This window comes from Paroedura picta, chromosome 3, assembly GCF_049243985.1.
Source record: "Paroedura picta isolate Pp20150507F chromosome 3, Ppicta_v3.0, whole genome shotgun sequence".
NCBI classification, from domain to species: Eukaryota; Metazoa; Chordata; class Lepidosauria; order Squamata; family Gekkonidae; genus Paroedura; species Paroedura picta.
Window position 1 is genome coordinate 104,096,749 of NC_135371.1, and position 19,499 is coordinate 104,116,247.

Genomic DNA, 19,499 nt, shown 5'->3' on the forward strand with positions numbered 1-19,499 from the left:
TCCCTATGGCCACCAGGGCCAACACCTGTTTTGGCCCCCGCCAAGTTTTTTTAGACAGTGAATGAGACCAGGGAGGGCTTTTGCCCAGCAAGGCTTCTGATTGGCCATGCATATTTTTTAAATGTTTATTTGGCAGCTGCACAAGGACCTACACTGTGCTGCCAAAGTTTAGCTGTGGCAATAATTTTGTGGCTGGCTCAACCTTTTGCGGCCACCATTTTGTTTCTGTGCCCACTGTGCTGTGTCAGGATCCCAAATGTGCCTGCAGGCTCAAAAAGATTGGGGGCACAGAATCAATGATACAAAGCAGCTTTAATTATTGTCTTTCCCCAGCCTGAAATGGGCAAGCCAAATGACAAGGCAGCCATTCTGACCGAGTCTTCTGTCTTCTCCGTTACTTGCAGTGACTGCTCCAAGTTCTCCCCTGAGCCCTCCAGTGTCGCCTGTGTTCCCACCTCCGGAGACCTCAAGCAGTAAGAACGGGGAATGCACCGTTTGCTTTGACAACGAGGTGGACGTGGTGATCTACACGTGTGGACACATGTGCCTCTGCAACACCTGTGGTCTTAAGCTGAAGAAGCAGCTCAATGCCTGTTGCCCCATCTGCCGACGGGCCATCAAAGATATCATTAAAATCTACCGCCCTTAGCCTTCAGCCCCACCCCTCGGGATGTGAATGGTGAGGGACAGGAAAAAGAATGTTGTTAGCAAATTGCCACACCTTTACTGTCCCTGCTTTCTGGGTTAGTGTGCTGGTCAGTGGTTAACTGAGTGGCTCTTTTGTCTATATTTCATGTTTTCTATCAGTAGGAACAAATCAGGGATAATTAAGTGAACTGGGAAACACTCTAGTCCTTGTAGAGGCAAAGGTACAGCTGCAGAGTGGGAAGAGCTTGAGAAAGATGCTGCTCCAGGGGGTTAAAACGGCATGCTGTACATACCTGTGCTGTGTCGTTCCAACAGGAAAGGAATGGTTCTCATTAAAATACACGGCTGTCCCCCTTCACGAAAGGTATTTAAGAAATCAGTTCTTTAATCAGGTTTTAAATTCAGTGCACCTTCTTGTGTTGTAATCAAGAAGCCTGTTAGGAAATTGAGTAGTTCCCTAGGCAGTTTCAAGTATGGGTTAGGGGAGGTGTTTACACTGAGATTATATTCATCAAATGTTTTCTGTGAAGATCAGGATGCAATATGTCCTCTGCCCCAAAAGTGTAGGGACATTGGATGGGATGCTTGCTCATTTCAAGGCGTTGTTTTTCCATTCTAAGAGGAATAAAGTAGGAATCAGAGTTTAATTTGCTAAACCTTCTAGGCAGTTAACTGAGGCTACAATTTGAAACTGCCTAAGGAAGAGAAGAAGTGAATGCTGTTGCATTGATGTTTCATTTCCTAATGTGGTCCATTCATTCATGGTTAGTACCCCAAGTCTTTTCAGGGGCGATTGAGTTTGTGCAGCCAGAAGCAAGACACTTGATTAGCCAGTGAAATAGAAGCTAGAAAAGGAACACAGAGTGGCGACAGTCTTGTGTAAGAAAAAATATGTAGTAACAGTCCAGTTTTCACAGGGCATGTAGAAGAAATACCTGCTCTGGGGCTCCTTGTTCCTGGCCCCCTCCCTCTCTGTTACAGAAGCACACACACACACAGACTCATTCCCCCTCCCACACCCACCTGGCCTCTCCCCCTTTACCTTGGGCTTCCCTGGCGGTCTCCCTGGTCCCTCCTCCCTCCCTCTCTCTCAGACATACACACAAACACAGACTCCTTTCCCCGCATCCCCCTGGCCTCTCCCCCTTACCTCTCACTTCCCTGGCATCCTTCCTGATCCCTACCGCTGCCTCCTCTCTCAGACACACAAACACACCCAGACACAGACTCCTTCCCCCCCCCTTTCCCTTCCCCCTACTTACCTCTTGTGGCAGGAAGGCTGCCGTGTTCGTGGTCCTCCGCCACCTCAGCTGGCCGCCCCGTGGCAGACTGCTACAGGGCTCCTGCGGCACCACAGCTGGGCTGGCCTGGCCTCCGCAGGTGGCAGCAGCATAGCTGCCATGGGCTCTGCCGCCACCACAGCTGCCCTGGACTCAGTGGGCTCTGCCTCCACAACTAGCATGGCCTGCACTGCCTCCACAGTGGCCTGGCCTTCTTGGCCACAACCACCACCACCACCACCACTGGCTGCCTCCATGCTGGCCGCCTTCCTGGGGCTTCTGGTGAACTCATGGTGGGCAGGACTCATGGACGTAACATCCATAAGGACTTCTGTTTTGCCGAGCACACCAGAATATGTGTTCCGCAACAAAAAGACAAAAATCTCTGACTTCAAAAAACTCAGAGATTCTTCCTCTGTAGGGCACAAGTTGAAACTTCTAGCAGTTATGCTGAACAGCGACTAGGCACATCTTGTGATGGAGAAAATTTGATTCATGCGAAGTAGTCGGCCTCCACAGAGGAGGAACTCTCAAACTTAAATCAGAGTAAACCAGGGTGGGTCTGATTTGTCTTACCAAAACATCTGTGAGCTGTGGCATTTGGAGGTTGACAAGACTGCCAAGAGAAAGCGTGATGGAGGATTCAACTTCCAGAGCCTCCTTATTTGTGCTTTGCTAACAATAGGTGATTAACAGAGGAACCTCTGTTCTTCCCCAAGGGTTTTGTCAGCAAAGTATGTAGCAGCATGGGATCTTTCATTTCTTCCTCTTTGGGAAGTTGTCTTTCACTCAACAGTAGAAGCATCTTGGTGAAATGAAAAGGCCTTGGAATTGTTTGCTATAAAAAAGAAAGGGGGGGGGAGAGTGCAAGCTTTTTTTAGATGCTGAGGTAAAGGAATGTTCGTTATGATGGCAGCCAGATCTGAACTGCTGTACTCTCAGTATGATGTGAAAATATGCGTTGCAACTTAGGGAAGGGATGCTGTGTGGAGGAGGGAAAAATGCTTTCCCCCAGTCAGTCTCTTCTTAATCGGGCGTGCTGTGGCAGAATCATGGCCATGCACAAGACTGTGACTATTCCTTTACTAATCCCTTTCTCCTCAGCAACAGTCTACCAAGAAGAAATTCTAATGACTGAGATTAAAACATGACAGCTGTTCCTACCTTGATAACACTGTTGCATTCCACTGTGAGGCAGATGCTGTCTGAAACTGAAATCCTTGGATTTAATCTGATTTATGGCCTTGGCCTATGATCTACATTACTGAAGCAGCAGCTCAGTTCAGAGGTTCCATCCTAACTTTTCCCACTGGGCACAAGGGGAAAGACTGTGGTTTCCCTTCAGGATAGTCCTGGGAACTTGGCCTTAGCCTGGCTCTAGGCTGCGTGGGTGATTCTCATCAATCTAGCACAGCACATATAATTCGAGCCATTGTGCCTTCTGTATCAGCAAGGCTGCAGGGATCCTTTTTTCCTCTTGTAATGGCATCCTGTATGGGTTTTTATGGTTTATCAACAAGACGAAAATTGATGAAAACGTGGTCAATCAAGGGTAGCCAATGAAGTTTCTGTTGTTCTGCAGGACTTCAAGAATGCTATATCAGTTCAGTAACTCTGTTGAGTGTTTTTTAGGCTTCCTGTGAGCATTTGATTAACATAGAGAAGTTATGCCCAACAAACAATATAGTGTTCTTGTTCACAGGGCAGCATTTGATTTTTTTAAAACTCCAATTCCTGACAAAACAGCTGTGCCAGAATGCTTATACTGTTCATGGGCTGCACCAGAAGTTGTCAGCTGGCAGTATGGTGATTGGTTACAGTTATGCATTCTCTAAGAAAGTAACATTATCAAGGACAAAAGATCCTTTTCCTCCCAAGTTTGAGATGCAGTTAAGATTCTGAGGCAAGAGGAAAAGTCTTTAACTTTTCAGCTTTCAGGTGGTGTCAGATAAAACATTGCTGCAAGATACACACCTGTAATTTCACAATGCTTACGAATACCCTCTGTTATGGAAAAGCAGAGGACAGTGAGAGTTTCCCAGCAAAGTTGGTCAATATAAATACTCAGCTGCCTGTACTGGATGCATCTGCCTTGTAGGAAGGTGGTTTCAGCAGACAGCGAAACATGGCCCCAGTCCAGACAAGCTTCACTTTTAACTTTAGAGCAAGACGGGCAACAGGACTTTTTGAGGGACAATTCTTTTAATAGATAAAGATGCCACTACTGTGTTGTAATAGTATGGAGAGGGGATTGAGCAGGCAGTGCTGTGAAGTAGCCCATCTTCAGAGCTTCCAGCATTACATGGACTGGGGAATCCCCCCTCCACACACACACACACACACACACCCTAGCTTATTTCTTCCTTTAGCTCCACAATAAACTTTTTTCTGCCTGCTGGGTGGCCATGGTCCATGTGCAAGCTGAGGTAATGGTAGAGAGAATCAAGGGGTATGGTGGATTGGATCTGACCACTCTGGGACCATCTTGGTCAGTCAGCTATGGAATCTTTGTTGAAAAGCCAGCCAGACAGAGCACCACAGAGTGAGGACTGTTGCTCAAAAGCTGGCCTGAGTCAATGATTTCAGAAAACCATGCTTTCACAATAACAGTAGCTAGCACTTTATAACAAGTTATAACCAAGGATTTTTACCCAATTATGAAACTTTCTAGGCCAAACCAGCAACAGTGACATAATGGCCATGGAAGCAGCTATGGGTTGGATAGTGTGGAGTTCGGTTCCTTTGCTCAGTGGTGCGCCAAACGGTTTCTAACAGTATAATCAGAGCCCCCTGACATGATTTCCCTAATATTCTAATTCCAGCCTGCATACCTAGCATGCCTGTTAGCCACAAGATAACTATAAATCATAGTAAATTTGAATGGAGTCTCTTTGCAACAGCTGACACTGGTTAATCTCAAAAGAAGTCCATAGCTGGAAAAGTGGTTGGAAAAGTCTGGCAGAAAGAAGTAGACAGGTTTACATTTTTGCTGAGCTGCCCTGGCATGGCAGTTTTATAAATGGTGCATTTTTTCCCTGGGTGTTGATTACTACCTCCATTCTGCTGCTATACCTTTGCTTTCCTTTGGGGTGGAAGTGCCGTGTTTTTCTTTAGAGCTGCCAATGTTGGTCTGTCCTTTCAAAATTTAACTGGGCATACATTCTGTACCTCTAGAACTCAGAACTGTATGTTTGTTTCAGTGGCTGCCATTATGATTGGACTGACTAAAAAACAAAAAAAATTCTAGGCATAAGATGATATAAATGGATCAAAGCAGAGCATACAGTGCATAATTCTTTCTGTTGGAAATTATATTGTAGCAGGAAAGGAGCAGCATCTAGAAGGGGCTCAGAGGGGCTCTCTTTGGCTAGGGTAGGAGTCAATACAGTTTGGGAGAGAAGCATTAGAGGACATGCAGCTCTACTTATTCTAATCTCACAAGGAATTTTCAAACTCTTTGACAATATTTAGGCAGTAGAGGCTACTTAGAAATTTGTTCTTGTTATTGCTTTTCTACAAAAAAAATTCTGTTCAGAAGATCTGTCTGTGCCTTATAAGGGTGTATGTGCACTTTTTATCCTTTTTAATGCGACTTTAAAAAATGGAGGGGGAAAAAGAACCTAACACCAATGGTTGGTAGTTTTATAGAATTGTATGTGTTCACCAAGAATTCTGCTTTTTGATATTGGAGTGAAAGTATGTTTCCATTGAATTTTTGCTGGCACTTGCTTCCCCGTTTACTATTTGTATAAAAGCTTTTTAAAATCCGCAGCTTTCTAAAGCCTTCTTGATATTTTTCTCTAGTTTATGACTGTGATCTGTATGTCACAATCAAAAGAAGACCAAATTTTAATCTCTCTGACATAGGCTGACACAGCAAGATTATTTGGAAAGGGAAGGTTGCACTTCTCTACTTGTTAAATATGCTCTAGCATTTGTGATCTGGATTGTGTTTGTGTATGTGTTTATGTGTGTGTGTTTTTTTTAATTGTCTGTTTTCAATTAATATAAAATTTTACCTGTTTACAAAACAAATAAAATGTTGGCTAGTAAATAATTGCCTAAAGTGGGTAAAGTCACAGGGGTTCTGTGCGGTTAGTCAAAGGTGAAGAAGCAGAGCAGATCACAATTCATAAATTACTCATGACTCTAGAGGGCCCTCTTCTCTCTCTTGGCCAGGAAATCAGCCCTCAGCAGTGCTGTGTACAGTCGGAACCCAACATGTGCAACAAGAGCTGTTTGTCCATGCTAAAGACAACTGAATAGAGTAGTGGTAAAAACAAAGATGGATCATAGTTGCTTCTTCAAATTTGACTTAAACAGAATATAACAACATCCTGCTTCAAGGCAGATCTCTAAATCTTTTCATCATGGATTAAGGCAGGCAAAGTTAAACTCATCTGAACTGAATAGCACCTAGGTCTACTAATTTGCCATGTGAATCTGATTTCTGCTCTGTTCAGAAGAACTGGTGTGCCCCTATCACAGCCCTTGCTTAAGATGATGTGACTTGGTAAGAGAGTCTAAGTGGGATACAATCCTTCTGGAGAGAATTTACTGTTCTCAGCACCCTGGAGTGTTACTAAGAGCATTTCCATACCCTTTAAATATAGTGTAACGCTTACCATTAGTAGTCGTTATATTCCTGCCCCTCCACATGACGTCTCCAACATGCAGCATCTGGGCAGCGTCTGGTCGATTATATCCTCCATTTTAAAGCGCTAGTTGCTGAATCCCAAAAAGTGGATTTACCAACATTTGTAGGGCTACCTAATGGAGAGCAGCTAGCAGCCCACCAGCCCAAGGTATGTTGGCTCAAATGTGCGAAAGGCACCTGCCTCATCCCGCCCTTGCTCCCACCCCCCTATTCCGGGGACGGGAATGTCTTTTTTAAAATGTCTGACATCATGGAGGAAAGAAAAGGTGGACAAGTGTACAGGCAATGGCAGATTTTTTTTTCCTGCAGGGAGGCAGAGTGAAGGGCTGCAAGCCCATGGCAAGAGACAGCCAGCTAGCGAGAAAAGCCCCTAGGCAGGTACCCCTGCCACTCACAGCAAGGGGACTTTGTGGAGTGTATGCATGTGTGTGTGCATGCATGCAGGGAAGGGGAGGCAGCGGCAACGAACCCTTACTGAGTAGCATGTGTGTGCATGTGTCCGTGCAAGGGGGGAGGCTGCAGCAAGAGAAGGGAGTTGTTTTTTTCCCCAAGTGAAATGCCTGGAACAACGACTAGGCATTCAATCATGCAGGCAAAGGCAAAAAAATAACATTTTCCCCAAAGTTGTAGTAGAAAGCATGCCACTCTAAGCTTCCCAATCAGGAATGAGATTTCTTTTTAAAAGAAGCAAGCATTGTGATTCAATAAGCGGTTGCAATAAAGACACACTATTTATGATTAGATGCATAGTTGTTTCAACGTAGAACTACTGATTAAAAAAATACATAGGCATTGCGGGTCCTTCAAAACACGGAGAAAGGGGATTGGTTGCCTGGCATGATTTACAAGTGGAAGAGAGTTTCTGTGTTCCACCATTTCTATCAGCACATGTGGAGGGGGAGAAGTGCAAAATGGCGGCAGAGAAGAATGAAACAGCAAAAAAAGTGAGGAGGGGCTGGGAGGCGTGTTAATATGTAGTTCAGTCCCCCTAATCCTGGTCCCAGCGAGGCGGTCAACCACATCAAATATGGCTGACAGGTCTAAAAGCATGAGAATGGCTGAACTACCCTGATCCAGCTGGTGCTGGATATCATCTATCAAGGCAACCAGCACGATCTCCACCCAGTGGTCAAGACGGAAGCCCGACTGGTATGGGTCAAGGGCCGAAGTTTCCTCCAAGAATGCTAGGAGCTGGCCTGCTGCGGCCCACTCCACCACCTTGCCCAGAAATGCACGATGCGAGACCAAGGGGTAGCTGGCGGGATCCTGCAGTTCCAGTGATTTTTTTCCCATAAAAGGCACACCACTGCCTCCATAAGTGCTTTAGGAAACTCCAGCTGTTAGGGAGAGATTGACAATATCCCTAAGGAGGCCTCCTATCCACTGGTTGCCCAACTTGAGCAACCAGGAAGAACTGGGGCCCAAGGGACAAGTGCTTACCATTACTGACCCTAGCAACATGTCCACTTTGGTTAATGAGAGCCGTCTAAATCCATCAAACATTAACCCCCACACCAGCCATGGAGTTTCCAGTTTGCAGACTGTATGAATTGTGGCAGGTAAGTTGTGGTGGAGCGACAGAACTTTGTCTGCAAAATAGCTTGATTAAGCCGCACAGCTCAAATCCAATCCCCTTATCATTTTGTGCCCTTCCTGGAGGGCAGTAAGAGTCCTGATTACTCTAGTGCTGGGGGAGAGCTTGCAGATGCGATTTCTGCAGCGTAGAAATCTTGTTTCACCGCTTTCACCGCATTCTCATATACGTTCATAAGCATGCAATGAGGTGTCTTTGCCACCTCAGCACGAGACTTCCTCCACACTCACTCTAGCTGTCTCCCTTCTTCCTCTCCCAAAGCTCCTGGGAGCCTGTTTGAGGCAAGGAACCTGTTTGAGGCGAAGGTGGAGAGGGCACCAAGGAGCAATCTTGTTGATGGCGGCCATCAGGCGGGACTTCCAGTCCTCCACCAAGTGTGTCAGCAAGATGCCGGTGGGCATTGGGTCCCACAGAGCAGTGGTCCCCAACCTTTTCATCACTGGGGACCGGTCAACGCTTAACAATTTTACTGAGGCCCCGGGGGGGGGGTAGACTTTTGCTGAGGGATGTCGTTGCTGCCGCCTGAGCCCCTGTTCCACTTACTTTCCCACCGGCGCCCCTGACTTCCCACCACCCGCTGTGGGGCGCTGCCAACAGCAGCTTCACAGTGCCACACCGAGGGGGAGCCCCAGCCATGGGGGCTGCTGGAGAGCACCAAAGGTGAGCTGGCGGCAGAGTGGCAGGGCAGCCCCTGAGGCAGCAGCTGGGGAGGAGGACGAGAAGGAGCCACGGCCCGGTACTGACTGATCTACGGACCGGTCCCGGTCCCCGGACCGGGGGTTGGGGACCACTGCCACAGAGCATTCAGGAATCTCTTGGAGTCCACAAGTCTCCGCAGGCAGACTAAAAAGCGTCCGTCATGCAAACGGGGAGGGGGTGGTATCCTAAGTTGAGCCTTCAGGGCATGATGGTCTGATCATGGAACGATGTTATTTGCCACCAGATCTATCGCTACACCTGTGCCAAAGATCAAATCGAGAGTGTAACCAGCCCGATGGGTGGAACCAGCAACAAATTGAGAGAACCCTAGTGTCTCCATGGCTGACACCAGGCCCAGGCCAAGTCCTGAAGACAGCACATCTGCATGGACGTATTGCCACAGAGTCCACCCCTCAGAGCAGCCATTTTCTCCAAGGAGACAGATCTCTGTTGTCTAGAATTCAGTTGTAACTCTGGGGGATCTCCAGATTTCACCTGGATGTTGGCAAACCTAGGCCTGGCAGCACCCTCTCTGTGCCTTCATACACCTGACTTGTATAGCACCTGGAGGGCTGGTTGCCCTGAGCCTCCCGGGAGGGCGGTATATAAATATAATAAAATAAATAAATAAATAAAATACAGCAGCCACCCTGTGAAAGCCAGTGTGGTGGATCAGCTGGAGCTTCAGAATATGGTCTGATCCCTGTCTTGCTATGGAAGCTGACTAATTTTGAACCAATCATATTCTCTCCTCTGAACCTACTTTTTATTTGTTCTGCAGATAAAATGAAGAGAGTATTGTAGGCTGCTTTGATCCCCATTATGGAGAAAAACTAGTTTGCCTAGATAGAAGCCATGGGGGAAGGGGGTGGATGCAGAAAGCTGGGGACAGAGTGCCAGATGAAGATAGGTTTGCTGTTGGCTAGGAAGGAGAGAGGGCGAGGTCCAAGGTGGGAAATTCCTGCACATATTGGGTGGAGCCTGGAGAAGGGGAGGTCTGAGGAGGGGAGGAACATCAGACCAGTATCAGCCAGACTCCACCCTCCAAATCAGCCATTTTCCCCACAAGAACTACCATTGCCAACCTCCAGGTAACCCAGAATTCCACTTGCTGTTCAGGTAACAGTTCAGTTCACCTGGATAAAATGGCAGCTTGGGAAGGTGGTGTCTATGGAATTATATCCCACTGTGGTTGCTTCCTTCCTCAAAACTCACTGTCCGGAGGTTCCACTCTCAAATTTCCTAACCTGGAGCTGGCAATCCTTTGGGATATCTGGTTTATTGGGATATCTGGGTCAGCAAACGGGCGAGTGGCTGTGGGAATGCTGGAGGTAAAAATAGTGATGGGGTATGAGTCAGAAAGAACTGACATGCATGGAGGAGAGAGAGAGAGTAAGAAAAGGGGAGGCAGAAGGGAGAACGGATGGGAGAGGTAGGGCAAGAAGCAAAGGTGAGGGGAACGGGATAGCCATCCTGCAAGTTTTTTGCAGGTCCCCACTTATAAGATGACTATTACTCAAGGGTTGTGAGTGTCTTCTCAGTGGAACAAAATCTTTCCCCAGTTGAGATTTGTGTAAACTTAAGGCTATGTTGCATTTCTGAGGTGGAAGATATCGGACACCTAAACATCAATCTGCCTTCTACTGAATTGGGCCCCTGCTTCATCTAATTCCCTGTTCTTTGACTGGCAACCACTGTCCAGGGAGTCAGGCACAACAGTGATCAAATCTGGGACCTTGAACAGGATGTGTGCGACTACTTTAGTACCACACACAGCAAGCTATATTTGACTCTCCTGTAGCATCTGTTTTACTTTGTGTTTCCATGCTCTAAACAAAAGGCTGTTTAGGGAATGCTGATATGAACATACTGGGCTAAAGCAAACACTTTGACAGAAAAGTAAAGCAGACCTCTCAAAGACACTGTGTGTGCTGGTATTCTTTGAGGACTCCCTGCTTCCTGCTAGTAACTGAAATTATCACAATGCTGCCCTGTGATTGCTCAGGCCTTCCTTCCCATTCCTGCTAATTCCCATAAAGCTTTAGGAGACCCTTATGTTACAAGTTACCCAGTGAGAGGTTTCATTCTGTTCTCCATGCATAGGAAAGAAGAGGGCAGGGGTAGCAGAGGATATAGAGACCCAAGTATACCAACCATATGCATTAGCAATTTCCTTCCTCACCTGAGTGCCCATAGGTAAACCTGGGTTCTAGAGCTATCTTGTGCACACACCCCACTTACTAGTATCCCGTTCATTGCAGGTAGCTTGATGTATACTTTTTGTAAGCTTGCCAGAAGCTCTCTTGCTGGTTCCGTGTTCCAGGCATTAAATTCCCAATGTCCTCAGTTGTTCCAGTAATAAAACACCAGCCTTTGAACCAGAATTCTCCTCTCCATTGAGCAATTCTAATCTCTACAATTTATATTACTACTCCATGAATTTTCTATAAGGGTTGAAAGGTTTCCACTAATGAGCATATCTTAAAAAAACAAAACCCATTCATTCTTTGTGGTGGACCCTCATAAGGCTGATATCTGTGAATGTTGCACAAAAGAACTGGCTGAGTATACAAAGCAGAGATAGGACCAGTCACCACACTTCAGATCATACCTCTTCTTGCAGAGATAGCAACCAATTTAAACTACCATATGTTGAACAAAGTATTGATAAATGGCTATGCTCTTCTTACTCCATACTTATTGATCCTGCATTCCATCTTCTGTCATTAATCTCAGGTGGATGGACATGGGGATACTTCAGGGGTCTTGCAAGGCACTGGCTAGATTATCACAGCAAGCTTGCTACACTACACTACACATGCAATGAGCTAATTATATGCTAGCCACTGTGTGAGTTTTCCTGCAATCATACCCTGCAAGGCACAACCACAAGGCAACTCCAGATCATACTTTACATCTTAGAGCAGCCTTTCTCAACTTTTTTTATCATTGAGAAACCCCGGAAACATTCTTCAGGCTTAGAGAAACCCTATAAGTGGAGCAAGTGTGCAGAATATGGCTGGGAATCATAGCTGTGTACACGCCCACCTCTGCCAGGCCATTTGCCAATATGGTCATATCATCCAATAATGTTAACAAATTTTAAAAATATATTTAAAAAATAACTCCCACCCATTTAGGAAACCCTTCTAGGGCCATCAAGAAACTCCAGGCTTTCATAAAGCCCTGGTTGAGAAAGTCTATCCTAGAGGAACACAATCAAGTGGTCTCTGTTATACATAATCAAAGGTTTAATCCAAAAGGAACTTAAGAGGCAGCCTGTTCAAGCAGGTCAAGCATCCAGATAGCAAGATAAAAAATTTGCAAATCTATTTTTGACAGTATATGGCTGGATATTCAGAAGCAGGGCATGAAACCAACAGCACTCCTGTACTGATGCTCCCCAGGAACAGTAGAATCATAGAAACATAGAATCATAGAGTTGGAAGGGACCTCATGGGTCATCTAGTCCAACCCACTGAACTATGCAGGACACTCACATCCCCATCGCTCATCTATTGTCACCTGCCACCCCATTTACCTTCACAGAATCTGCCACTCCATGAGATGGCTAACTAGCCTCTGTTTAAAAATTTCCAAAGATGGAGAACCCACCACCTCCTGAGGAAGCCTGTTCCACTGAGAAACCGCTCTAATGTCAGAAACTTCTTCCAGATGTTTAGATGGAATTTCTTTTGAATTAATTTCATCCCATTCATTCTGGCCTGTCCTCTGGGGCAAGAGAGAACAATTCTGCTCCAGCTTCCATATGGCACCCTTTTAAATACTTGAAAATGGTTATCAGATCCCCTCTCCGTCGTCTCCTCTCTAGGCTAAACATACCAAGCTCCCCCAACATTTCTTCATACGTCTTGGTCTCCAAACCCCTCACCATCTTTGTGCCCTCCTCTGGACACACTCCAGTTTGTCAACATCCCTTTTCAACTGGGGTGCCCAAAACTGAACACAGTACACCAAGCGAGGCCGAACCAGAGCAGAGTAAAGCGGTACCATCACCTCCTGTGATCTGGACACCATATTCTGTTTGATACAGACCAAAATCCCATCAGTGATATGATGTCTGTGAACACAGAAGTTCCAGTTAGGACTTAAGGCTAATAGCTATTTATTTGTCACTATTTGCCTAGTCACCTTTTAAAGTCTATACTAATGGTCCATTATCACATCATCTTATAGGATCAGCTGTCTGGCTGCACAGAGGCCTCACAAATGCTCATGAGACAGGCTGCAGCTGGCTCATGGGACAGGCTGCAGTGCCCACCCTGCCCTATCTGGGACTACAACCACTGCCAAAGGGCTAAGGAAGGCAGGGCATGTGGCTGACAGGTCAGCCATGTGCCCACCCCACCCAAACCCCAGCTTAGAATCATAGAATCATAGAATCATAGAGTTGGAAGGGGCCATACAGGCCATCTAGTCCAACCCCCTGCTCAACGCAGGATCAGCCCTAAGCATCCTAAAGCATCCAAGAAAAGTGTGTATCCAACCTTTGCTTGAAGACTTCCAGTGAGGGGGAGCTCACCACCTCCTTAGGCAGCCTATTCCACTGCTGAACTACTCTGACTGTGAAAAACTTTTTCCTGATATCTGGCCTATATCGTTGTACTTGAAGTTTAAACCCATTACTGCGTGTCCTCTCCTCTGCAGCCAACAGAAACAGCATCCTGCCCTCCTCCAAGTGACAACCTTTCAAATACTTAAAGAGGGCTATCATGTCCCCTCTCAACCTCCTTTTCTCCAGGCTGAACATTCCCAAGTCCCTCAACCTATCTTCATAGGGCTTGGTCCCTTGGCCCCAGATCATCCTCGTCGCTCTCCTCTGTACCCTTTCAATTTTATCTACGTCCTTCTTGAAGTGAGGCCTCCAGAACTGCACACAGTACTCCAAGTGTGGTCTGACCAGTGCCGTATACAATGGGACTATGACGTCTTGTGATTTTGATGTGATGCCTCTGTTGATACAGCCCAAAATGGCATTTGCCTTTTTTACCGCTGCATCACACTGCCTGCTCATGTTTAGTTTACAATCCACAAGTACCCCAAGGTCTCGTTCACACACAGTGTTACCTAGAAGCGTATCCCCCATCCAGTAGACATGCTTTTCATTTTTCTGACCCAGATGCAGAACTTTACACTTATCTTTATTAAATTGCATCTTGTTCTCATTTGCCCATTTTTCCATTGTGTTCAGATCTCGTTGAACTCTGTCTCTATCTTCCGGAGTATTTGCCAGTCCTCCCAATTTGGTGTCATCTGCAAACTTGATGCGTAGTCCCTCCACCCCCTCATCTAGATCATTAATAAATATGTTAAAAAGTACCGGGCCAAGCACCGAGCCCTGAGGTACCCCGCTACTCACCTCTCTCCAGTCTGATGAAACACCATTGACAACAACTCTTTGAGTGCGGTTCTCTAACCAATTCCCTATCCACCTGACTATCTGAAAATCCAGATTGCAGTCCTTCAATTTATCCATCAGAACATCATGGGGAACCTTGTCAAAGGCTTTACTAAAATCCAAGTAAATGACATCAACCAAATTTCCCTGATCCAGCAAACCTGTTACTTGGTCAAAAAAGGAAACCAGGTTGGTCTGGCAGGACCTGTTGGAGACAAATCCATGCTGACTTCCTTGAATCACCAAATTGTCCTCCAGATGTTTGCAGATCGCTCCCTTTAATATCTGCTCCATTATCTTCCCCACAACAGAGGTCAGACTCACTGGTCTGTAGTTTACCGGGTCATCCTTCCTCCCTTTTTTGAAGATCGGAATAACATTTGCTCTCTTCCAGTCCTCCGGGACATCTCCAGTCCTTAAAGAGGTTCCGAAGATGATGGACAAGGGCTGTGCAAGTTCCCTGGAAAGTTCTTTGCATTTCATCTGGACCAGGGGATTTGAACTCATCCAGTGCAGCTAAATGCCTCTCGACAACCTCTCTATCCATGTTAACCTGCCACCCAGACACTGTCCTTTGGCTATGGCCATCTCTAGATGTGCCTAAACACTTTGACCTATGGGAAAAAACAGATGTAAAATAGGCACTAAGCCTTTCTGCTTTCTCTGCATCTTCCATTAGAGTTTGTCCATCCGCACCCAACAGTGGGCCTATTGCCTCCTTTACTTTACGTTTGCTCCTCACATAACTGAAAAATCTTTTCTTGTTACAATGGGCTTCCCTGGCCAATCTTAGCTCACTCTCAGCTTTGGCCTTTCTGATGATTGATCTACAGTGCCTAGTAACCTGTAGGTACTCTTCTTTAGAGCTGTTTCCTTCCCTCCATTTCCTGAACATTTTCCTTTTCTTTCTTAGTTCCTCTTCAAGTTCTCTGTTCATCCAAATAGGCTTCTTAGAGCTCCTGCAGTGTTTTCGTCTTTCTGGGATAGTCATTGATTGAGCATGCAATAGCTCTTGTTTGAGTAGCGCCCACCCTTCACATGCTCCCTTCCCTTCCAGCATTCTCGTCCATGGTATGACACTCATCATGTCTCTGAGTTTATTGAAGTTTGCCCTACGAAAATCCAACATCCGCGTCTGGCTACAAGCTTCCTTGGCTCCCCATCTCAAAAGGAATTCTATGAGGACATGGTCACTTCCCCCTAGGGTCCCCACCTCCTTCACCTCATCCACCAACTCTTGCCTGTTGGTCAGTATTAAGTCCAGTATGGCTGAACCTCTTGTGGGTTCATCTTCCATTTGATAAATGAAATTGTCAGCCAGGCAGGTCAGAAAGTTGCATGACTTATTCAGGGACAAACTTATCTCCCTGGATCAGCTTGGCCCCTCCTTCACAGCCCAAGCCAATCCAGGGGGGAAAGATTTTCCCTGGGTCAACTAGCTATCAGGCTGTGGGGGAGTTGGTTTGCATCCCCCCCTCCCCATAGCCCAAGCCAATCCATGTTGTTGGAGTGTCCTCTGTGCAGGTATACATTGAGACTGCATTTGTGCAGGCCAGTCACTGGAGGCTCTCTTCCCGCAAGATCTGATATTTTTAAGATTCCAAGGGGAGCCCCTTCCCTTCAGAGTATATTGGAGGCTGTCTTTCCAGCCAAATGCTCACATGCTTTGCAGGGAACACCCCTTTCCCTCAGTCCTACTAAGCCACCCTGGCTTGAAAGAAAGAGCAAACCATAGACTTACAGGGGGTAGGAGGGAGGAAATGTGTCTCTGCACAGAAGACTCCTTGATGAACAACAATAACATGTAAATTCAACATCAGTCTTCTGCGCAGTCCCACATCGGAAGATTCTAGAGCTCCTTACCTTGGAGGTAGGGTGAGCATCAGTTAAATAGGAAGCGTAGAACAGTTCTACCAACTACCAAATCCCTTTTGTATTCCCATCCACAGGATAAGACTTGATGAAAGAGTCCAAAGATGACCACATAGCCATTCTACTGATGTCCTCCAATGGTGTGCCTCACTGGAATACTGCTAATGCTGATGTGTCGATGTGGAATATTTTCAGACTCACAGGTGACATGGCAGACTAGCTTGCATATAACCCACATTTATTGCCAAGACTATTTACCTCAAAGTGGTCTGTGCTGAGACTGGCTTTCCCTTTGAACTATCAGAATACCACAAAAATAAATGTGAGGATGGCTGGAAACACTTTATTCTGTCTACATAAAACAATAAAGATCTCTTAACATCAACAAATGCAATGTCTTTTCTGCTTCTAAAGTAGGGAAGAGAAAAACACTGAAAGAACAATGTCTTGTACAAGGTGAAAGCTACAAGCCATCCTGGGTAAAAAAATGTAAACTAGGTTTAAAGACTACAAGACCCTTAAGGCTACCAGTTCCCCTGCGGATATTGCTACCAAAACCATGAGTTTCATGAGCCAAGTAGTTTAAAGGGGACTAACATGAGTTGGGAGAGAACTGCTGAGAAGGACCATTACAGTGCTATAGGTGTCAGAGGTGGAAAAAAATTGAACAACTCCTTCAAAAAGTTATTTGTTAGGTGAGAAAAGAGTGTGTTCTCTTGCACCTTCACAAGATAAACAGATATAGCCACTAAATGCACTTTCAGGGATGAGGCTGCCAAGCCAAAATCTTTATGAGTCATTAGATCAGTGGTTCTCAATCTTCCTAATGCCACGACCCTTTAATAGTTCCTCATAAAATTATGCAAGTGTTCTTTCACAGAAATTAAACCGAAACTGACCAATGGTGTGAAGATCTATTGTTCATGATTGTATATAAAATGTTTTTTTCTGGGGGCGCTGCTGGAGTAGCTGGCGGCTGAGCACAGACATCTGCTGGAGGAGCAGCAACAGTGGTGGTGCCCCCCCAGCCAAGCTGCTCACCCTGCCGCGACCCCTGTGAAAGGATTGTTTGACTACCAAAAGGGTCCCGACCCCCAGGTTGAGAACCACTGCATTAGATAAGTCTACAAAGGCAATAGGACAAACTTCTGCAGGAACATCCAATGCCCTGGCCCAACTTGAAGATATCATCTATGCCTTCAAGGGCTGGGAAGACAATTGTATCCTGCTGACTCAGAGTAAAGTTTGCCTAAGATCCTATTCACATCATTTGCTTTGTGTAGAGGAGTGGCAAACACCCCAGAAGATAGAGTTCGATAAGATCTGAACATGCTGGAAAAGTGGGCAAATGAGAACAAGATGTAATTCAATAAGGAGAAGTACAGAGTTATACATCTGGGTCACAAAAATGAGAATAATAGAATCATAGAGTTGGAAGGGACCTCCTGGGTCATCCAGTGCATCCCCCTGCACTATGCAGGACATAGCTCATCCACTGTAATCTGCCATTCCCTTGAACCTCCACAGAATCAGCCTGTCCACCAGATGGCTATCCAGCCTGTTTAAAAATTTCCAAAGATGGAGAACCCACCACCTCCCGAGGAGGCCTGTTCCACTGAGAAACCACTGTCAGAAGCTACTTCTGGGTATTTAGACAGAATTTCTTTTGAATTAATTTGATCCCATTAGTTCTAGTCCGTCCTTCTGGGGCAAGAGAGAACAACTCTGCTCCATCCTCTACATGGTGGCTTTTTAAATACTTGAAGATGGTTATCAGATCCACTCTCAGTCATCTGCTCTCCAGACTAAAAACACCAAGCTCCCCCAAACTTTCCTCATACAAAACCCTCACTGTCTTTGTTGCCCTCCTCTGGTCACGCTCCAGTTTGTCTACATCCCTCTTCACGGTGGTGCGCAAAACTGAACACATTACTCCAAGTGAGGTCAAACCAGAATACAGTAAAGTGGTACCCTCAACTCCTGTGATGTAGACACGATACTCCGTTTGATACAGCCCCAAATCCCATTTGCCTTTTTAGCCACCGAGTCACACTGCTGACTCATGTTCAATGTATGGTCTACTAAGACTCCTAGATCCTTTTCCCACATAGTACTGCCATGACAAGTCTCCCCCATCCTATATTGGTGTAAATGGGTTTTTCCTACCTAAATGCAGAACTTTACATTTATCCCTATTGAATTTAATAGTATTTAGTTTAGCCCACTTCTCGAGCATATCAAGATCATCCTGTATTCTATTCAGTTGTGTTTGCTACCCCTCCCAATTTAGTATCGTCTGCAAATTTAATAAGTGTCCCCTCTAATCCCCCATCCAAATCATTTATAAATACACTGAACAACACAAGACCCAGTATAGATCCTTGGGAAACTCCACTTGTCACTCTTCTCCAAGAGGATGCTGAACCATTAACAAGCACCCTTTGGGCATGATCTGTCAACCAGTTATCGATCTGATAGAATTAGGATCCATACCGCATTTTCCAACCAGTCAACAAGAATATCGTGTGGAACCTTATCAAACACTTTACTGAAATCTAGATAAATTATATCCACAGCATTCTCCTAATCCAGCAAGGTAGTCACTTTCTTGAAAAAACAGAGAAGGTTGGTCTGACATGACTTGTTCCTGTGAAACCCGTGCTGAGTCTTAGAATTCACAAGTCTCTTTCCCAGCTGCTCAAGAACAGACTTGATTTGTTATAAAGTTTTACCAGCTACAGATGTCAAGCTGGTGGGTTGGTATTTTCCTGGATCATCCTTTTTCCCTTTCTTGAAGATGGGGACAACATTCGCCTGCCTCCAATCATCTGGCACCTCACCTGTACTCTAAGAAGTATCTCTGATAGAGGTTCTCTCTGCAAGTTCTTTTAGTACCCTTGGATGCAATTCGCCTGGCCCAGAAGACTTTGTTTCATTTAAAGAAACTGGGTGTTTATGGACTGCCTCTACAGTGATCCTAGGCCACAATTCCCATCCCCCCTGTTGTGATATGGGTTTACCACATTGAGCACTATTTCCCTCACAAGAGAAGACTGAGGAGAACCTATTTGACTGTTATCCTGTTAAACAGTTATTCTCTGTTATTGATATTATTATTACCATTGCTGTATTTGATGCAAAAAAACCCAGTTTGATGTATTGTTCCTTTACATTCCATGTGAACTACCCTGAGCCTCAGGGGAGGGCAGTGGACAAATGTTACAAATAAATAAGCTTGAAAATTATTTATTAGGCTTTTTGTTTATCGTGTTTGCTTTGAAGAATTATTACAGAACTCCTATTAAAAAAGACCCAAATAAGTCCAGCAAA

General features: G+C 45.5%; 1 protein-coding gene across 3 annotated transcripts in view; it reads left to right on the plus strand.

Annotated features, from left to right (window-relative positions):
• The window catches only part of NEURL1B (neuralized E3 ubiquitin protein ligase 1B), a 258,905-nt gene extending 252,779 nt beyond the window's left edge, over positions 1–6,126 (plus strand). For 2 of the 3 annotated variants that reach the window (XM_077327047.1, XM_077327049.1), the window contains exon 5: positions 405–5,979. In XM_077327047.1, coding sequence (XP_077183162.1) covers positions 405–649 — 245 coding nt within the window. In that variant the 3' untranslated portion in view covers positions 650–5,979. Of the gene's footprint in view, positions 1–404; positions 5,980–6,107 lie in introns of those variants that run through there. The other variant, XM_077327048.1, reaches the window with a different exon arrangement.
• The last annotated feature ends 13,373 nt before the right edge of the window (positions 6,127–19,499 follow it).